Here is a 19,138-nt window from a genome sequence, read left to right as displayed (position 1 = left end):
TCTCCTTAATTCACTTTTAAGATGTTACACATTGGTGTAATAATTTTTTAAGAGATTCAGTGTGGAAGTGAGTGCAAGAATGGGATGCCAGTAAATTTAATAGGAGAATGGAAATGGGATCTGACTGTGTCTTAAGAAAGTGCGAAAATGGAGCCCCAGTTTCTTTAAAGGAAGAGTGGGAAGTTGTCCCTGATATGTTTAATAGGAGCATGGGGAATAGGACCCTCATGGTTTTAAAAGGAGTGTGGGAATGGAGCCTAGTTAAGTTTACAAGGAGTGCTTCAAATGGAGCTCTGGTAACTTTAAAGGAGGCACAAGAAATTTGGGTTCAGGTGAGCTGAAATGAACAGGGAGACAGTAATCAAGAGATTTTAAAGGCGTGTACGAATCAGAGCCTTGGTATGCTTAAGGGGTGTGTGTGGAAACAGGGTTCTGGTGGGTTTATCTGGAGCATGGAAACAGTGTCCCACTGTGTCGAAAGGGAGCGCAGGAAACAAGTGAGCTAGATATTGAACCATGGGCAATATTGAAAGATTCCTAGCAAATTATCAGAGTTTGGCTGTCCAGAGAAGCCTCATGTTATAGTCATTTAGGTAATGGAATTTTGGCCTTACAGAATTCATAACTTACCACCCAAATGTTTGAGATATGGAATTTTTTTTTCAACTTGCATGCAGAGATGGTGTGTCTTCATGTTATGGAAATCATGATATAGACTATTTTCTTGCAATGGAATCCTGGAAAAGGTATTATTTTTGTGTTCAGTATTTACATTTTTCACATGCATTCCACAAGAGCAAACTAATCCACTTCTCAAATTCTTGGGTAATGATTTGTGAATTCTGTGAAGGCAAATTTCCATTACCTGGAAGGCCATAATGCAAGAGTCATTTCTATAGTGTGAGATTAAAACAATGAGTTAGTCCAAATTTTAGAAATTTTGCAAGGTTGGACTAAAGCCAATTAGCTTAGCTTTTTGAAGTTTATCATGAGCATGTATCAAATTTTCACTAAAAAAGTTTATTAAGTTTTGGCATGGAACAAAACAAAGATGAATGTACTTTCTGTAGTTCGACTATAGTTTTGCAGGCCATAGTAGTTACTGACACTGCGATAGATTAGCCTAATTCACAAAATCATTAAGAATGAATATATGCACTGTAAGAAGCACCTTAATTGGCTGTGATGTATATTCATAACAAGTAATAACAACATTTGCATTAGCAAGTATGGACGGGAAACTTCCACAGGCTTCCTTCTGCCCTTCAGCTGTAACTTTGCTTAAAGAACAATGGAAATCCTGTTTACATTTGCAACTGCACTGTCATCTGCTTGATGCATTTGTGTACCACAAGTTGGCTGATGTCCCCAAGAACAGCCTGAAAAGATCAAGCATTAAGACGATTTAAGGGATAAAGTGATCTCAAATGCCACTATCAATATGGATATGATGGCATTTGCCCACAACTCACTTGGTACCATGGGGGCGAAGTTTTGTCAGCACTTCTGTTCTGAAATAGTCTGTATCCCACCACTTAAACTGGCAGACCTCCCAGTGTGATTCATACAGAGAGTATTTTGGCCAGCACTGGTGAAGAGCAATGGTGCGGTGTGGGTAGGGGAGGGGAGCATGAAGTAGGAATGCAGAGAAATACTGCAGCTGTTGGAGACTGAACCTTGTAGCGACAATCCCAATTAAAACATCAACAGATTGCATTTATTTACCATTTGTAGAAACTTTAACACCCAAAAGAACTTCTCAGGAAGTCAGAGGACAACAAGTCACAGGAAGATTATCACAAACAAAAGAAAATCTGCAGAAGCTGGAAATCATGACAGTTGAATAAAATATTTATTTTATTAATTTGATGAAGTGGATGTTGTAAGTAGGGGCAACATGTTACATGCACTTTTAAATGCCTTCAAGAAGTTATTGGGTTGTTTTTGTTGTCAGGATAAATGTAGTGTTGTTAAGTAAGAAATTTGAGGATTTTGACACAATGATTAAGAAGTGATGGGGATTTTTTGCATTGTATCAGTACACAACATGGATTAGAACTTGCATTTTATGATGTTGCTCATAAGCATTCTTTCATTCTTCTAAATAGTAGAAATTAGGGTGGGTGAGTGGGGTTGATGCTGTTGAAGAAATTACTAATTTCCTACAGAACAGTTTATATAGTAGATTCCAGCCTTATTGTAAATGAAAGAGAGTGTATATATTCAGGATATTGTGTAGATTGTCAATCAGGTAGGCTGTGTTGTTCTAGATTATAATGACATTCTTTCTCTGGAATATTAATAAAACTGTCTTATTAATAAATATTAATGGAAATACCTTATTAATAAAAGAGTTCAGATGAAGTTGAATACAGTGCAACTGTTGGCAATTAATCCAGCTTCTGACACGATGATGGAGGGAAGCAGCAGAAAATGTTTGGGCCCAACAACTAGTGCTGAGGAACTCCTGCAGTGACATCCCTGGGGCTCACATGATTAGTCCCCAGTGACATCAGCTATCTCCCTGTCCCTCTGCAGGTATGACTACAACCAGTAAAAAGATTTCAAATTGATATTTTCACTGGGGCTCCTTGATGTTATTTTCATTCTCAGTTGATCTCTGGTAGTCATCTTAGCCAGTGAGTTTCTTAAAGGAGAGAGAGCTCAGGGAGAGAATTCCAAAGATTAGGGCAAATGCAGATGAAGTGATGGACCATAGATTGAGGAGGTACCAGAGGGTTGAATTGAAGAAGTGCTTTGATTTTGGAGGATCATTGAGCTGGATAAGTTACACAAATACTCACCAGTCGCAATCAGTTATGTTTTGAGGAGTGGGATGTTAATTTTGTACTTTTCAATGTGGATTCAGAATAATGTTGCCATAATTAGTGAACAGTATTGCTCAGGCAGCAACTACAAAATATTTGATCTGTGATTTAACCTCAGCAATTGTCCTTTAATCGAAATTGCTTGAACAATTTTTATTCATGTCTATTCTCTAGCAGAAGAGATACAGGAAGATTGTTAAGGACACAGAATGGGCAGGAACCCAAAAATGTTGGTACTCCATCCAACTGAATAATAGTGAAAAGTCAGGCAGAAAACCCTCTCCTTGATTTTGGAGAGAAATGAATATATGTCCATTTCTGCCCATGCATGCCATGTAGAGGACAACAGGCAGTTGCCATAGTACAGTTTTATTTCCAAAACATCCTTCTATTGTTCCTCTTCTTTTTCTTGCATGATATATACCAGACAAATAATGAAATTTTAGAGTGGAAGTATTCCTTACCCAGTTTGGAGAGGCAAATCAATGTATGTTGTACCAAGTCAATGCTCAAAATGTTTTCACAAACTGAATAGACATAGAAAAAGAATTGACGAAGTGGCAGAAGGATACTTCAGAAATACAGGTAGTTGACCAAAACTGACCTAACCTATGCTTGGAAATTCTAAATTTCTCTAGATTTAATCTAATTAGGGTTGAATAAGTCCAGAGAAATGGTCTTTTTAGGTATTTTCTACTTTCTCTGGGAAGTTTCCTGACAAAGCATTGTTCAATTTACTGATGACCTCACGCTGTTTCACAGGGAAGCTAAAGTTTCCCATGACTTTATTTGAAAAAGGTAACATTAACATTGCTCCTGGTAGCTTGTCTAAAGTCATACCATTGATTAATGTTACTCCATTCAATAAATCACCAGTTCTGGAGATAAAAATGAATTGCATAATCAATGGATCAGGCAGCATGTGACCTTTTAAACTGGTAACCTTTCATCACAAACTTTCTGAAGCAAGATCATTGATCTGAAACCCCTAGCCAGGTGTCTTGCTACACATTTATCAAGTATTTCTAACATCTTCGCTTTTAATTCAGGTTTCCAGGATTTTGCTCTCAGTATCAGAGAAGTTTTGCTGTTTTTTCCTATTGTAGCAACTTTCATTCCACATTCATATAAACTTCATATAAACTACTGTAAACTTAAGTAATTTTGTGATATTTTTATTTTAAATTCTGGTGTCAAGCAGAATGCAAATGCTTATATTGTACAAAAAGTACTGCTGGTTAAATTTACATGAAGTAATCCTAATTGGATGATGCAGCTTCGGTGAAGAAACAATGATGGGGGTCTTCCTGCAAAAGTCATGGGGATTATTAGACGATGAAGAAGACTTCCGTGGAAATTAATGCAGATGTTATCAATTGTTGTTCATGGAAGAATTGCCCTTGCTGTGATGATAATAATATGAATACTGCATCACTATTAAACTTCTTCAGTTCAATCGTAATCCTTAATCACAAGTCCTTAGTTGTGCTAAATCTAATGATATTCATTTAATCTCAGTACCATCAAATGTAACGCCTCCTGTTGTAGAATTCAATTAACTGGATAAACAAACCTTTATAATCATAACCAAAGCTGCTGATTATAGCGAGAAAGTTAATTTGCTCAGAGCATCATCAATGAATGATTTACATTGTATATTACAAAGGTTAATATATCTGATCCCCTTATACCATCAATGCCAAAGGCAAAGTGCAAGTAATCTACTGTACATTAAAAATCTTCTAAAGGCAATCTATTTCTTATAAGCATCACATTTACTTCCAGTAATAGATTTCCTACTGCATTTTATTGATAGCAACTTAAATGCTGTGAAGCATTTCTTGCTTCAGCTTATTATGGTTAAAAGCGATCCTAGATGTAAAATCTGAAGGCTTTACTTTGTATGTGACTTTTCCTGCAGGCTTCTACATTCACTGTCAAACTGAATGGACCAAGGGCTCTGCTGCTGAACCTGCCAAAATCCACATGGTCAGGGAAAGCTTCTTTCATTTACAAATAAATGACAGGCATCATAACCCAAGTGGATGTAGAATAGTGAGCCTGCCTTTCTCCAGAGAATGGAAGTTTAGTTGAATATTAATGATTCTAAATGTTCACAAGATACTATAGCTACAACGCAGGCTTTCAATGGATTTTATTGCCATGACCTTCTTCCAGTTAGTTTTGAGTCTTAGGAATGCTTGACATTGATTTTAATCTTCATTCTTTGCTGTGGTTTGGCACTGCTGAAGAATCTGTTCTTAAGGGCAAGACCTAGAAACCTGAGTACATTTGCAGCCCTCCATCCATATTCCTGCTAGATATTCAATGACAATACCAGAGATTTTATCATTATTTTCTCTAAGCGGAAGACAAACATTTGGGAACTTGAAACTTGTATTCAGTAATGTTAAGTGCAAATACATTGGCAATCTAAATAAATAAATAGCAGCAGCTCACAACCAAAAGTAAGGGCAAGTTATGGTTTTTGCCCATGTGATCTCAAATCCAGTGGAGATACAAGAGACAGCAGCTGCTGGAATCTCGAATAATGAGCAATCTGTTGGAAGAACTCAGCTGGTCGAAGAGCATCAATGGCAAGGGTTCCCAACCTTGCTTAATGGTATTGGCCCATAGCATTAAAAATGCTGGGAACCTCTGATATATGGGAAGTAACAAATTTTCAATTTTTCGTGTTGAAACCCTGAATCAAGATTGAGAATGGAAAGGCAAGATGGCCGGTATAATGAGGTGAAAGGAAGTGGCAAGAAAGAACTCCACGGCAATTGATTGAGGAGGGGTGTAAGATGACAGGCAGGTACTTGCAGGTAGAGGACCTGACTTTGACTGAAAGGAAGATGGTGCCTGGTAGGAGTGGTGAACCAGGTGCAGTCGGAAGATAAAGCAGGTGAATGATTTTTGGAGGCAGACAAAATATTCTCTCTTCCTCTCTCTCACTGTTTTACTCAATTTATTATTTACCTGCCACTGTCTTCCAACTGCACCGGTTCATCACTCCTACCTGGCACTGTCTTCCTGTCAGCTTGGGTGCCTCTTCAGTCAAAGTTCAAAGTAAACTTTATTATCAAAGTACAAACATGTCACTATATACAACCCTGAGATTCATTTTCTTATGGGCATGGTCAACAAATCTACAGAATAATAACCATAACAGTATCAATGGAAGACTACCCAACTAGGACATTCAACCAGAGTGCAGAAGGCAACAAACTGTACAAGTGCAAAAGGAAGAAATGATAATATTAATAAATAAGCCATAAATATCAAGAATATGAAATGAAGAGTCCTTGAAAGTAAGTCTATTGGTTGTGGGAACATTTCACTGATGGGACAAGTGAAAATGAATTAAGTTATCACCTTTTGTTCAAAGCCTGATGGTTGAGAGGTAATAACTGTTCTAGAACCTGGTGGTGTGAGTCCTGAGGCTCCCATACTTTCTTCCTGATGGCAGCAGCAAGAAGAAAGTCTGACCACAGTGGCGGGGATCCCCGATGATAGATGCTGCTTTACTGCAACAAAACTCCACATATATGTGCTCAATGGTTGGGAAGGGTTTACCCCGATGGACTGGGCCGTATCCACTACTTTTTGTAGAATTTTCTGTACAAGTGCATGGGTGTTTGCATTCCAGGCTATGATGCAGCCAGTCAATATACTCTCCACAACACATCTGTCGAAGTTTGTCAAAGTTTTAGATACCATGCCACATCTCTGCAAACTCCTAAGGAAATAGAGGTGCTACCATGCTTTCTTCGTAATTGCACTTACATGCTGGGGAAGGACAGGCCCTCTGAAATAATAACACCTAAGAATTTAAAGTTGCTAACCCTCTCTACCTCTGATCTTCTGATGAGGGCTGGCTCATAGACCTCTGAAGTCTTTAATCAGTTCCTTGGTTTTGCTGACATTGAGTGAGAGGTTGTTGTTATGACACTACACAGCCAGATTTTCAGTTTCTCTCCTACTGTACATGCTGATTCAACACCACCTTTGATTCGGCCTATGACAATGGTATCATCAGCAATGGATGTGGCATTGGAGCTGTGCTTAGCCTCACAAATTGTCTCTCAATCTTGCTATGCCTCGTCTCCATTTTATACTGGTCATCATCCCTCTCTATTCTCAGGCTTTTGACAAAAAAATTTTGACAATACTTTTCCTCCCACAGATGCTACCCAACCCATCAAGTTCCCCAGCAGGTGTTTGTTACTTAAAATTAATGAAAATTGTCTTTCTTTCCTCCTTCATTCACTTAGTATTTATCTAATTTCATTTATATGGAATATTATTATAGGAAATTAATATTTTTCTATCCAAGCTAATACTTAATTGCTAAATGTATTACAAGAGTAATGTAGACAACAGCATTAGCCTCTATTGGTTTTAAAAAAGCCTTTGAGTCCATCTACCACAAGGGGCCATGGAGTATCCTTCTCAGATTTGACTGCCTGTAGAAATGCATCCTTAGTTCTGCCACATGACAGGATGCAAGCCATGATCATAACATATACACCAAATCCAAGCGCAGACTGATCTCAAACAAGTCTATTCATTACCCAACACCGATTTTTTTTTTCTCATTACAACTATGGATTTCACCATTCCCTGAAATGGAGAACATGGAAAGAACAAATGGAGAACTGTTCCATCTACACCAACTAGAGTACCTTCCATATTGAAGGTCAGCTAACTCCAATTATTGATGCGCCACATGCAGACGATGCTTGGACATGTGCACAAGCAGAAATCAAGCTGCAAGATATTGATTTGTTCACTGAAGTAAATGAGAGGATGAACCTTACACTTAACATCCATGAAACAAAGTGTCTCCACTACACAGTTCCTATTGTACAACGTTGCTCTGCACCAATAAAGGTCCATTGAGGCTCTAAACAATGTAGGTTACACCTCACATCTTGGGAGCCATCTCTCAATGAAGGCAGACATTGATGATGAAATTTATCATTGCTTTCACAGCACCAGCAAAGCTTTTGTCCATCAGAAAAGGTGTATTTAAAGATCAAGATCTCATAGTGGGCACAAAGGCTATGGTCTACCACACAGCATTGAACCCTGCCTTTTTGTATGCTTCTGAGATGATTATTTACAGGTAGCTCAAAGCACTGGAAAGATAGCACCAACATTGTCTCTGTAAAAGAATGTCAATCAATGTCAGTACCTGGCCAATATCCTCGACCCTGAGGGCCTAACTATATTCAATCAGCTCTCATTCACAGGAAATCTGGTTTGCATGTTTGACATTAGATTCCAAAAAAGGTGTGCTATTCTGAGCTCTATCACAGCAAGAGGTTAGCATGAAGGAGGAAATAACTCGAGGATCCTGAAGATGCGCATCATACCCACCATTTCTGTTCAAATGTGGAAGGAACATAGAAGGGTAATGAGAACGTTAAGCCCAAGTGTCTGGTGCACATACAAGTCCAATGTGAGGACTGTACCATCTCCCATGGTGGAGTCTGCAACTCTTGCCTTTGACTCATTACTCCCCTCAGAACTGCAGTAGAAACAAGCCATCCTTGACCCTGAGGGGCATTATAAGGGGAGATGAAATATATTACAGTATTCTACATTCAGAAAATAAAATATTACTATTAATCAGATACCAAAATGTTAGTTGCATTTAATCATCTTATACGATGATCCATAAAAACAGATCTGAACAGCAAGCTGACTTCAGCTTGTCCTAACATTTGTGCCTCAGGTCAGCAATTTTTGGAGCCACATGCACAAAATGCTGGGTGAATTGGCGATTTAACAGAAAATTGCCTCTCGTCTGGTCTCACCTATTATCTGTTAGCTTGTACTCTTCCCCTGTTCCTTTTTATTATGCCTTCTGCCCCCTTCCTTTCTAGTCCTGCTGACTGAAATGTCGACTGTTTATATCCCTCCATAGATGCTGCCTGGTGTGCTGAGTTCTTCCAGCATTTTGTGTGTGGTGCTCTAGATTTCCAGCATCTGCAAATCCCCTTGCATTTATAATTTTGGAGACAGCCTGTTTGCCTGTGATTGTCCATCATTATCACAAGAAATTTCAATCACTACATGATGCCACCAGTTATTTTCTTCAAATGTCTGCAGTAGGTAGGCAAAATACTGGTGATGGAATGGGGGAGTTTATAAAGACTAGAGTCCTGATGGTGGGTTTTAGTTCAAATCATTGACTGTTATCCCCTCCATAGAAGCTGCCTGACTTGCTGAGTTCATCCATTATTTTGTGTGGAATGGGGAACTGGCAATTTAACAAAAAATAAAGTCTGGATAAAATGATAATTCTGTTGAATTGCAACTCAGCAGTTTATGTAAAATTACCATTTTTCTACAAAGTAACAAATGAGGTAGTACTGGGATAAGTGGGGCATATTCAACCGTTTCTATGCTGTACAACTCCATCATAAAGTGTGCCAGTTACAGCAGCAGCTGACACACACTAGAGTACATAAAGTTGATGGCTATTTTTAATCAATACTGAATCGCTTTATAAATGAAAAAAAAATTGTGTCTCTTAAAGAGTAATTGATTAAGAACCGGAGGCAAATCAGTTTGTTACAAAGCTTTCACAGTTCAAGTTTTGAAAAGAATTGAAAATTCTTTATGATTGGTGGCTCTAATTCGCTGCTTGCTTTATTTGTAAACACACAAATAGTTTTCTAACAGTGAAATTATAACTGAATTATTTCCTATTAATGACATGAATGAAACGACTTTGCTTTTTGCTGTTAATCGAAAGGCAGGTTGGTTAACAAGTTGTGAAGATGTCAAAAAAGAAATGCCAGGAAAAGGAAAACATAGATTTTGCACATGGGGAAGAAGCTGGCAGGTATTGCATAATGTGGGAAATATGAAAAAAGAGAAAAACAAATTATTATAGAATAATACCACAAATATTGAAGGGCAAAGAAATCTGGAGGGGCAGGGGGAGGGTGTGGCGGGAAGAGGGGGGGGGTCCAAGGTCGTGAAACATAAAAGGTTGGCAATTATATAGGATGGCTAATGAAACATTAATCTTTATTGCAAAGGATATAAAATTTAAAATGACTAAGTTTTGATGAAACATCACAGGGCATTGGTGAGACCAACCTTAGTGGCCTTCACATTTATGGACTGGTGTTCTTGTATTGGGATCTGTGTAAAGAAGGTTCACAACATTGATTCCTAAGATAAAGGGGTTGATATCTGAAGAAAGGAAGGATATGGAAGCATTAGAGAGTATACAGAGTGGATTTACTAGAATGCTGCCTGGACTGGAGAACATACTTATGAAGAAAGATTGAGTGAATTCGGGCTTTTCTCTTTGAAGGAAAGGAAGACGAGAGGTGACATAGAGTTGTATTTGCTTATAAGAGGCATAGGTAGAGCTGATTGCCACACTCATCATCGAGAACCACTACCATCCAGGCCATGCTCTCTTTCAATGCTGTCATCAGGAAGGAGGTACAGGAGCCTTAGGTCCCACACAAACACATTCAGCGAGAATTATTACCCTTCAATCATTTAACTCCTGAACCAGCACGGATAACTTCACTCACTTCAACAATGAACTGATTCTACAAGCTTTAGACTCACTTTCAAGAACTCTACAACTCATGTTCTCAGCATTATTTATTCACTTATTTATTTTTGTATTTGCATAGTTTGTATTCTGTGCCACATTGGTTGTCAGTGTTTGTGTGTAGTATTTCATTGATTCTATTGTATTTCTTTATTCTACTGTGGATTCCTGCAAGAAAATGAATCTCCAGTATTATCTGGTTTAAGGTGGCACGACCGAACATGTGCAACAGCTCACTGGTAGTTTAAAACAGCGGTCCCCAACTACTGGGCCGCGAATCGGTACCGGGCCGCAAAGCAAGTGCTACCGGGCCATGAGGAAATGATATGATTTGGCGATATAAGTCAGCTGCACCTTTCCTCATTCCCTGTCACGCCCACTGTTGAGCTTGAACGCACGCGAGGTCATTACCCGCGCGTCATCCATGTCAGTGCAGGAAGGAGATCAACTCCTCAAGCTTGCAAATGACGGCGGGCTGCAAAGTATGTTTGACATAACATCTCTGCCGGCATTCTGGATCAAAGTCAAGGCTGAATATCCTGAGATAGCCACGGAAGCACTGAAAACGTTGCTTCCATTTCCAACATGTCTCTGCAATGAATGCAATGAAAACTAAATTGCAGAATAGACTGGACATAAGGAACCCCCTTCGAGTATCGCTGTCTCCCATCACCCTTCGATAGGACCGTCTTGTTGCAGGAAAACAAGCCCAAGGCTCCCACTGATACAGCCATATTGGTGTGTTGCAATGATTTTATATGTTCATACGGGGAAAATATGTGCTGTGTGTTTAATATCCAAACGTTACTTAAAATGTTACGATGCTATTGACTTACTTATATAACCATATAACAATTACAGCACGGAAACAGGCCATCTCTGCCCTTCTAGTCTGTGCCGAACGCTACTCTCACCTAGTCCCACCGACCTGCACTCAGCCCATAACTCTCCATTCCTTTCCTGTCCATATACCTATCCAATTTTTTGTTAAATGATAATATCAAACCTGCCTCTACCACTTCTACTGGAAGTTCGTTCAACACTTACTTCAAGCTCCCCTGTCCTCCCCTGATAATTGACTTATCACTATATTCATGCGAGGAAAATATGCTCTGTGTGTTTAATATTAAATTCGTTAGATAAACCCTTTTAGAAATGAAATTACGTGTATTAGCAATTTATCATCTATATTCTGGTCATGATTAACACCCCTCCCCGCCCCCACCCGACAGAATCGTCAAAAACGATTTGTAGAGAAAATTCGGCATGTTACATGTACGTGCAGGGCCTCATGGTCATTGTAGTCTTTCTCGGGGTAAACACAATGTATTTGACTGCTACTCTTGTCCGTTGGCAACCCTTACCCCCACGGGTCGGCCGGTTGGCCGGTCCGCAAGAATATTGTCAATATTAAACCGGTCCGCAGTGCAAAAAAGGTTGGGGACCCCTGGTTTAAAAGGCAAGAAATTCGACTAAAAAGATTACTAATTACACCTTTTCTGAAGTAACGTGGTAAATTATCACTGCAAACAATGATGAAGCAAGTGGAGGAGAAGCTGATTTGAAGGATGGGCTGTGTGGGTGCATGGCAAAGCCGAGGGATAACGTGTTCATAGAGTCGCAGGCGGACTACATATGGCTGTCACTGTTGGAGTGAATGATTTGGAGAGGAGTCAATGCGGAAGAGTTTTGATGCCCGTCCACCTACCCCGGGTGCAAGTTTGGATTGCTCCAAGCGTCGAGCCAACTTGGTGAAATCCAGAATGGCTGCGGGCTGTGTAGCACAAGTATATCACTACAGCGGGATTTGGGTCCTAGAGCGAGGCACTACCAGGTGCTTGGACAATTTAAACACTGGTCTAGATAGACTGGAAAGCCCGAGTGCCAGGTCTGGAGGTGAGGGTCGGTCTGATTTCGCTTGCCCTCCTATTCATCTCTTGGCGGTGAACTGCTCTAGCTGCTGTGCTACTGAGACCGAGGCTTGGGCCTATTCTGGCTGCTCCAGGGAGCGGATCTAAGGCCTCCATCAGGTTCGGAATGCTGTCGCTTGCATGATTGTGTTTTATTTTCTTTCTTTCTCTGTGCAGTGGTTTTGTTCTTCCTTTTTTTAAATTGGGTTCTTCGGGTTTCTTGCTTTGTGGCTGCCTGTAAGCAAACAAATCTCAGGGTGCATAATTTATGCATTCTTTGATAATAAAATTGTACTTTGACTTTGATTATATGGTGTCATACACGTACGGTTCATTGATAATAAATTTAGTTTGTACTTTTTCCTGGGGTGGCAATGGCTAATACCAGCGGACATCCTTTTAAGGTGAGTGGAAGAAGGGTCAGAGGGATGTCAGAGGTAGGCTTATTTTTAAAACAGAGTGGTAAGTGTCTGAAATGCTTTGCTTGGGTTGCTGGTCCAGGCTAATACATTAGGGACCTCTAAGGAATTTTTAGATGGGCACGTGGATGAAAGGAAAATGGAAGGCTATGAGCTCTGTAGGAGGGTAGGGTTAGATTGATCGTGGAGCAGGTTAAATGGTCAGTACAAGATTGTTGGCCTAAGGGCCAAAACTGTGCTGTACTGTTGGATAATGAAACTATAACTGAATTATTTCTCACCCCTTAAGAGGCACTGCAACAAATAAAGATACTTGAAAAGTAGCAGCACTGCTTTTATGTATATTTTTTGTGGATCGCAGTTAAATTACAACACAAGCAGCTTTGAGGAACAAATTGTTGTTCTAGTGGCAAAACACCTATAAGTAAATCAGGTTATACAGAAGATAAAAACTTGCTGTTGTAGTTGACATACAATATAGTCATAGTGACAAAGTTGTATAGCACAGAAATGGGCCTCCGAACCCACCATGTCCATGTTAACTTCTTTACCCATTTACACAAATCTCACTTACCCACATTAGGTTTGTATCCTTTTAAGTCTAGTCTATCTAAAAGCCTCTTAAACATAGCAATTATATTTGACTCCACCAATATCTTTGGCAATGAATTCCAGATATGAAGTATCTTTCTGTTGGAAAAAAACTTTCCCTCCAATTCCCTTTAAAACTCTTTCCTCTCATCTTAAGCCTAAGCCCTCTTCTTTTTGATACCTTTATCATGGGTGGCAATTATATCCATCCGATCTATAATTCTTATAATTTTATGTACTTCTGTCATGTCATGCCTCATACTTCTTCCATTCCAGGGAAAATATACCCAGCCTATCCAATCTCTCATCACTAAAGTCCTTCAATCCCCTGTTGAACCTCCTCTGCACTCCAGCACAACCATATCTTTCCAATAGTGCAGCAACCATAACTACACACCGGTTCAGTCTAAACAGTGTTTAGTAAAGTTGCAACATCATATCACAACTTTTATATTCCACGCCCTGACCTATGTGATATACGCTCTTCATGCCCCCTCTACCGAGACCGAAGTTCAAAGTAAAGTTTATCATCAAGAGTACATGTCACCACATACAACCCAGAGATTTTTTTTTCAGCAGGCATACTTAGCAAATCTATACAACAGTAACTGTAAACTGAATCAGTGAACAACAAACTGCGCAAACCCAAATATAAATAAATAGCGATAAATACTGGGCATTAAATAACAATGAGTTCTTAAAGTGAGAACACCAGAAGTAGAATGACTGTAGTTATTCCCTTTTGTTTAAGAGCCTAATGGTTGAGGGGTAATAACTGTTCTTGAACCAGGTGGTGTGAGTCCTGAGGCACCTTTACCTTCTACCTGATGGCAGCAGTGAGAAAAGAGCATGGGCTGGATGGTGAGGATCTTTGATGATGGATGCTGCTTTTCTACAGCAACATTTCATATAGATGTGTTCAATGGCTGGGAGGGTTTTACCTGTGATGTACTGGGCCAAATCCACTACCTTTTGTAGGATTTTCCACTCAAAGGCATTAGTGTTCCTATATCAGGCTATCACACAGCCAGTCAGCACACATCTATAGAAGTCTGCTAAGGTGTTTGATGACACGCCAAACCTTTGCAGACTCCTGACGAAGTAGAGGCAATTTGGAATGGTTTCTTTGCAATTATATTGATATGATGGGTCCAAGACAAGTCCTCTGAAATAGTAACACGCAGGAATTTAAAGTTACTGACCCTCTCCAATGATTACTCACTGGTTCATGGACCTCTGGTTTCCCTTTCCTGAGGTCCACAATCAGTTCCTTGGACTGATTGACATTGAGTGAGAGGTTGTTATTACACCACTCAGCCAAATTTTCAATCTCCCTCTGGTATGATGATTCATCCTTTGATACATTCCACAACAGTGGTGACATCAGCAAACTTGTATATGGTTTTGGATCTTTACTTAGCCATATAGTCATAGGTGTAAAGTGAGCAGAGCAGAGGGCTAAGCACACATCCCTGTGGTGCACATATGCTGATAGAGATTGTGAAGGGGTTGTTTTCACCTATCTGAACTAACTGGGGTCTACAAGTGAGGATATCCAGGATTCAATTATACAAGGGGGCATTGAGACCAGGTCTTGGAGTTTACCGATTAGTTTTGAGGGGGTTTGAGCCTCAGCTGGGGCAGCATGTTTGTGTCCTTGAGCAAGGCACTTAACCACACATTGCTGTGGCGCCCCACACAGACTTCCAATCTGCACCTTGTAAGGCATGAAAATGCCCGACGCAAGCCTCTCATGGTCTGAGTTGACGTTCCCTCCCCCTCCCGTTTGAGGGGGTGATGGTATTAAACGCTGAGCATCCTGATGTATGCAACTTTTGCTGTCCAGATGTTCCAGGGTGTGTGAAGAACCAATAGATTGTTGTTTCAGTACGCGAATTGGAGCGGATCCAAGTCACTAGTCAGACAGGAGCTGATATGCGTCAACACCAGCCTCTCGAAACCCTTCATCACTGTGGATGTAAATGCCACTGGGTGATAGTCATTGAGACATGTTATCACACTCTTAGGCACTGGTATGATTGAAGCCTGCTTGAAGCAGGAGGGTACCACACACTGCTGGAACGAGTGGTTTCAAGGAATTTTGAATTGAATCGAAAGATCCTTCTGTTCATCCTGCTTCTAAATGACTTCCAAAAATGCATCACCTTGCACTTTTCAGAAATAAATTCCATCTGTCAATTTTTTGTCTAAATTCCCAACAGGCCTGGATCCTGTTGCACACATAGACAACCTTGCTTGCTCGAATCAACACCAGTAACTCTCATGACGTCCGCAAACTTACTGATCACACCTCATAACCAAGTTGCTGATGTAAATTTAATCTCCATTTTAGCGTTGCTGCCTGGGTTGGTCTAAATCATTACCGATCGCTCAGCTGCACACTTTAAAACACAAATGAACAATTCTTCGAAGCTCATGTTTTTTTTCCCTATTTCACACACAAAGGCAATAATAATATTTGGAAAAGTCATGAATCACCAGCAGGAAGTGGTAATGAATTTCAAGTAACCGAGCTAGGCGCCGGAACAAGACAAATCCTCCTCCAAGGGGAGACATTTACTGTACCGTCTCCAGGACAGTGACCGGCAGCAGCAGCGCCAATGAAACGCTGCCATGTTGCGACCAGTCGACCAATGACAAGCGGCAGAAGTACCGAAGACCAAGGGGGGGGGACGCCCCGCCCACGGAGTTTTGGGCGCGCGCGTCGTGAGCGAGCTTTTCTCGGAAACGCGCAAAGCAGGTGCCTGAGGAAAGCTGAAATGAAACAAAACTTTCTACTGAAACCCGCACACGTAAAGCCTGATGTAAAGTTAAAAAGGGGCCGTGCACTGGGTTGGGGAACTGAGGCGCGCTTTAACTTCATTAGCCACCGAGAGAAAAAAACTAAAACAGAACAATGGCGTTGCAACGGGAAGGATATACTTTAAAATAAAGTTTAAAGTGTGTTCAAACAGCTCTTGCCAGCGTCACGTAGACGCGCTCGAACGACGGTGATGTCATGTTATTTGCATGGTGACTTCCTCCCCCCGCCAACACTTCAACTCAAAAGAAATCGGATATGAAAAGTAGAGAAGCCGGGGATGGGAGGGAGAAAAAACTTACTTGTCAGATGGTTGTGCTGAGGGCGAAGGCAGCGAGACGCTGTTTGCAGAGATGCTGTGTGGGGGATTGCAGAATGCAGCTCAGAGGGTGTGAGCAGTTTCCTGCAGTTAACTAACTGAGCTTACTGACTGCGACTTCAGATCCCTGCTGGGGAACCAGACTTGCTAGCAGGAAATTGGGTTCTTTACTTTGTGAATCGATGCTTTTCTGTTTAACTCTACGGATGAAGATATATATTTAAAGTTACCAAGTGAGAATAAACTAGATATAAGCCGGAGATCGGTCTTTTTAAGGTGAGGAGCATTTGTTTTGTTTTACTTTATAGGAAGTTTTTAAAAACAATTGATCAGTTTTGTTGAAAGTTTCCTATCCATTGAACTGGATCTTCAATAAAATCGGCCGATAAATGTTTCACCGCTCATACTGAATGGAAACGTCTTCTTTTTGTCTCCGGCTGCCTGTCATGTTGCATACGGGAAGCCGGAGCACGCGTCTGGAGCCTTGATAATTCTTGAACCCCCTTTGTAATATTGTTGTGAAGCTCGGTAAAGCTTCGGCAGACATTCGAGTAATTATCACGCAGCGGAGCCACGTTCCATCCAGTGGCCACTTGCGTAGTTGTTGCAGTTTCACGCTCCAATGTTTGTAACTGGTCACAAACGCTATCTGCTTACCGGACATAATTAATATACTCCCCAGAGAATTTCATGTTTTGATACTGAGGGCCTTTTATTTGCACGTTAGTCTTTCTAGAGTTGAAGGCTGTGTCGGCAGTGAATTGGAGGATGGATTGGAGCCGGAGCGTGTTGCTGTCTCTGATCTGGATTAGTTTCTGCATTCCCGCCGCATGCCTCAGCTCTGGAGCCGGATCTCCAGCGGACTCAAACGCCAAAGAATTCACACAGCCTGCAGCCGGAAATCCAGACGATACTACAGGTAAACTCTAAACTAGGTTATGTTATTTTACAACATCAGTTGTCTCCCTGGAGGCGCAATTGTTTGTTTTAGCCTACTCTAATGAAGAAAACAAATAGATTAATTGCCAGAGTCCTGTATGTTAAATTCTATTATGATTTTCAAAGTGAATGGTGACGCCCTCAACGGTCCATTTAACAATGTTGTCCGGTACATTTTGATTACGCCTATTTGCCACGGAATAAGTTGAATTCCTTTTTATTACATGGGATCATAGGACTCTTTAAACTGCATGTTGGGGGCTGAGCTTTACATTTTGGGCCTTCTTTAATTAAAACAACTTGGTTGAAATGAATGTGTACACAAAAGAAAGACTGCCGACTGCCGAAATCTGGAGCATAACACAAAAAATGATCGAGGGACTCGGCAGGACAGGTGGTATCTATGGGAGGAAATAACCGATAACCCTTCATCTCTCTTTATAGAAGCTTCCCGTCCCGTGATCCTCTCCCTTCTCCAGCCTTGTATCCCTTTTGCCGATCAACTTTCCAACTCCTAGCTCCATCCTCTCCCTCCTGTCTTCTCCTACCATTTCGGATCTCCCCCTCCCCCTCCCACTTTCAAATCTCTTACTCTCCCTTCTTTCAAATCTCTTACTCTCCCTTCTTTCAAATCTCTTATTCTCCCTTCTTTCAGTTAGTCCTGACGAAGGGTCTCGGCCCGAAACGTCGACTGTACCTCTTCCTATCGATGCTGCCTGGCCTGCTGCGTTCACCAGCATTTTTGGTGTGTGTTGCTTGAATTAGCAGCATCTGCAGATTTCCTCGTGCTGCCTAACCTGTTGAGTTTTTATTGTGTGTTGCTCAAAATGTAATGTGTACTTGATGGGACACAGCACAGGCAAGGCAGATTGTGTTGACTAGAAAATTGAACGAACTACTTTGCCTAAGAGAAAAAACATTGGGCATACTTTCTGAACGGTGACAACGTTTACTGTGGGGTAGACAAAATTATACCATTTCATTGTGCAAGATCACAAAAATACTACTCGTCATGATTGAAAAGGTGCAATTTTGTCCTTGAGTGTGGGAGCTAGAAATTTAGAAGTGAAAGATTTAGAGTTGAGATATGTAGTGCCTTGGCATCATGCTTAGGCCTTGTAGAATATCAGCAGTTTATTTTTTACAGTAAGTTCGGAGATTCGGAGATATTCCCTTTAGTTTTGGCGATTTGAACTGGGATCCATTTGAGATGCTGCAAATGATAAGAATAGTTAAATTATTTGCTGGAGTGGGAACCCAGGACAAAATGATTTATTTGTGTAGTAGGTTGACCATAAGTGAAAATAATCAGGAAGTATCTTGTCCTGCAGTGAGGACCAGAAATCTGAAACTCACTTCCCTAATAGTGTAGGTGGTGATTTTCATATTTGTCATCAGCAGACTTTTGTCAGAAAAGAATATGGAACAAAGATTGGTAAGTCGTTCCTATGATAGCAAGGCATATCTGGTTGTGAGTTGTATTTGATAATCCCAAACATTTTGCCTGAAAACGAGTTGTGTGCCAGAAGTTGTTTGTGATTGTTTTAGTTGATAGATACTTTGGTAATTATTTTTGTTGTTTCCTGTTAGAAAAGACACTCATTAAGTTGAAAGTCTGAGGGATGAGAAAATTCCAGATCCAAGCTATTGGTGCTAATTTTTGTTTGATGTTTTTGTGTGATACTTTGAAGTTTTATTATATAAGAGGTAGTGTGTTTTG

General features: G+C 40.5%; 1 protein-coding gene across 2 annotated transcripts in view; it reads left to right on the top strand.

The window, feature by feature from the left end:
* The first annotated feature begins 16,133 nt into the window (after nt 1-16,133).
* Nucleotides 16,134-19,138, top strand: part of stim2b (stromal interaction molecule 2b) — a 159,636-nt gene continuing 156,631 nt past the window's right edge. Inside the window, exons 1-2 of one of the 2 annotated variants that reach the window (XM_063043327.1) lie at nt 16,134-16,755; nt 17,207-17,398. In XM_063043327.1, coding sequence (XP_062899397.1) covers nt 17,248-17,398 — 151 coding nt within the window. In that variant the 5' untranslated portion in view covers nt 16,134-16,755; nt 17,207-17,247. The remainder of the gene's footprint in view (nt 16,756-17,206; nt 17,399-19,138) is intronic. The other variant, XM_063043326.1, reaches the window with a different exon arrangement.

The sequence above is a fragment of the Mobula hypostoma genome, chromosome 3, assembly GCF_963921235.1.
Source record: "Mobula hypostoma chromosome 3, sMobHyp1.1, whole genome shotgun sequence".
Taxonomy (NCBI): domain Eukaryota; kingdom Metazoa; phylum Chordata; class Chondrichthyes; order Myliobatiformes; family Myliobatidae; genus Mobula; species Mobula hypostoma.
Note: the sequence above shows the minus strand (reverse complement) of the source record. Positions and strands in the feature narration are given on the sequence as shown.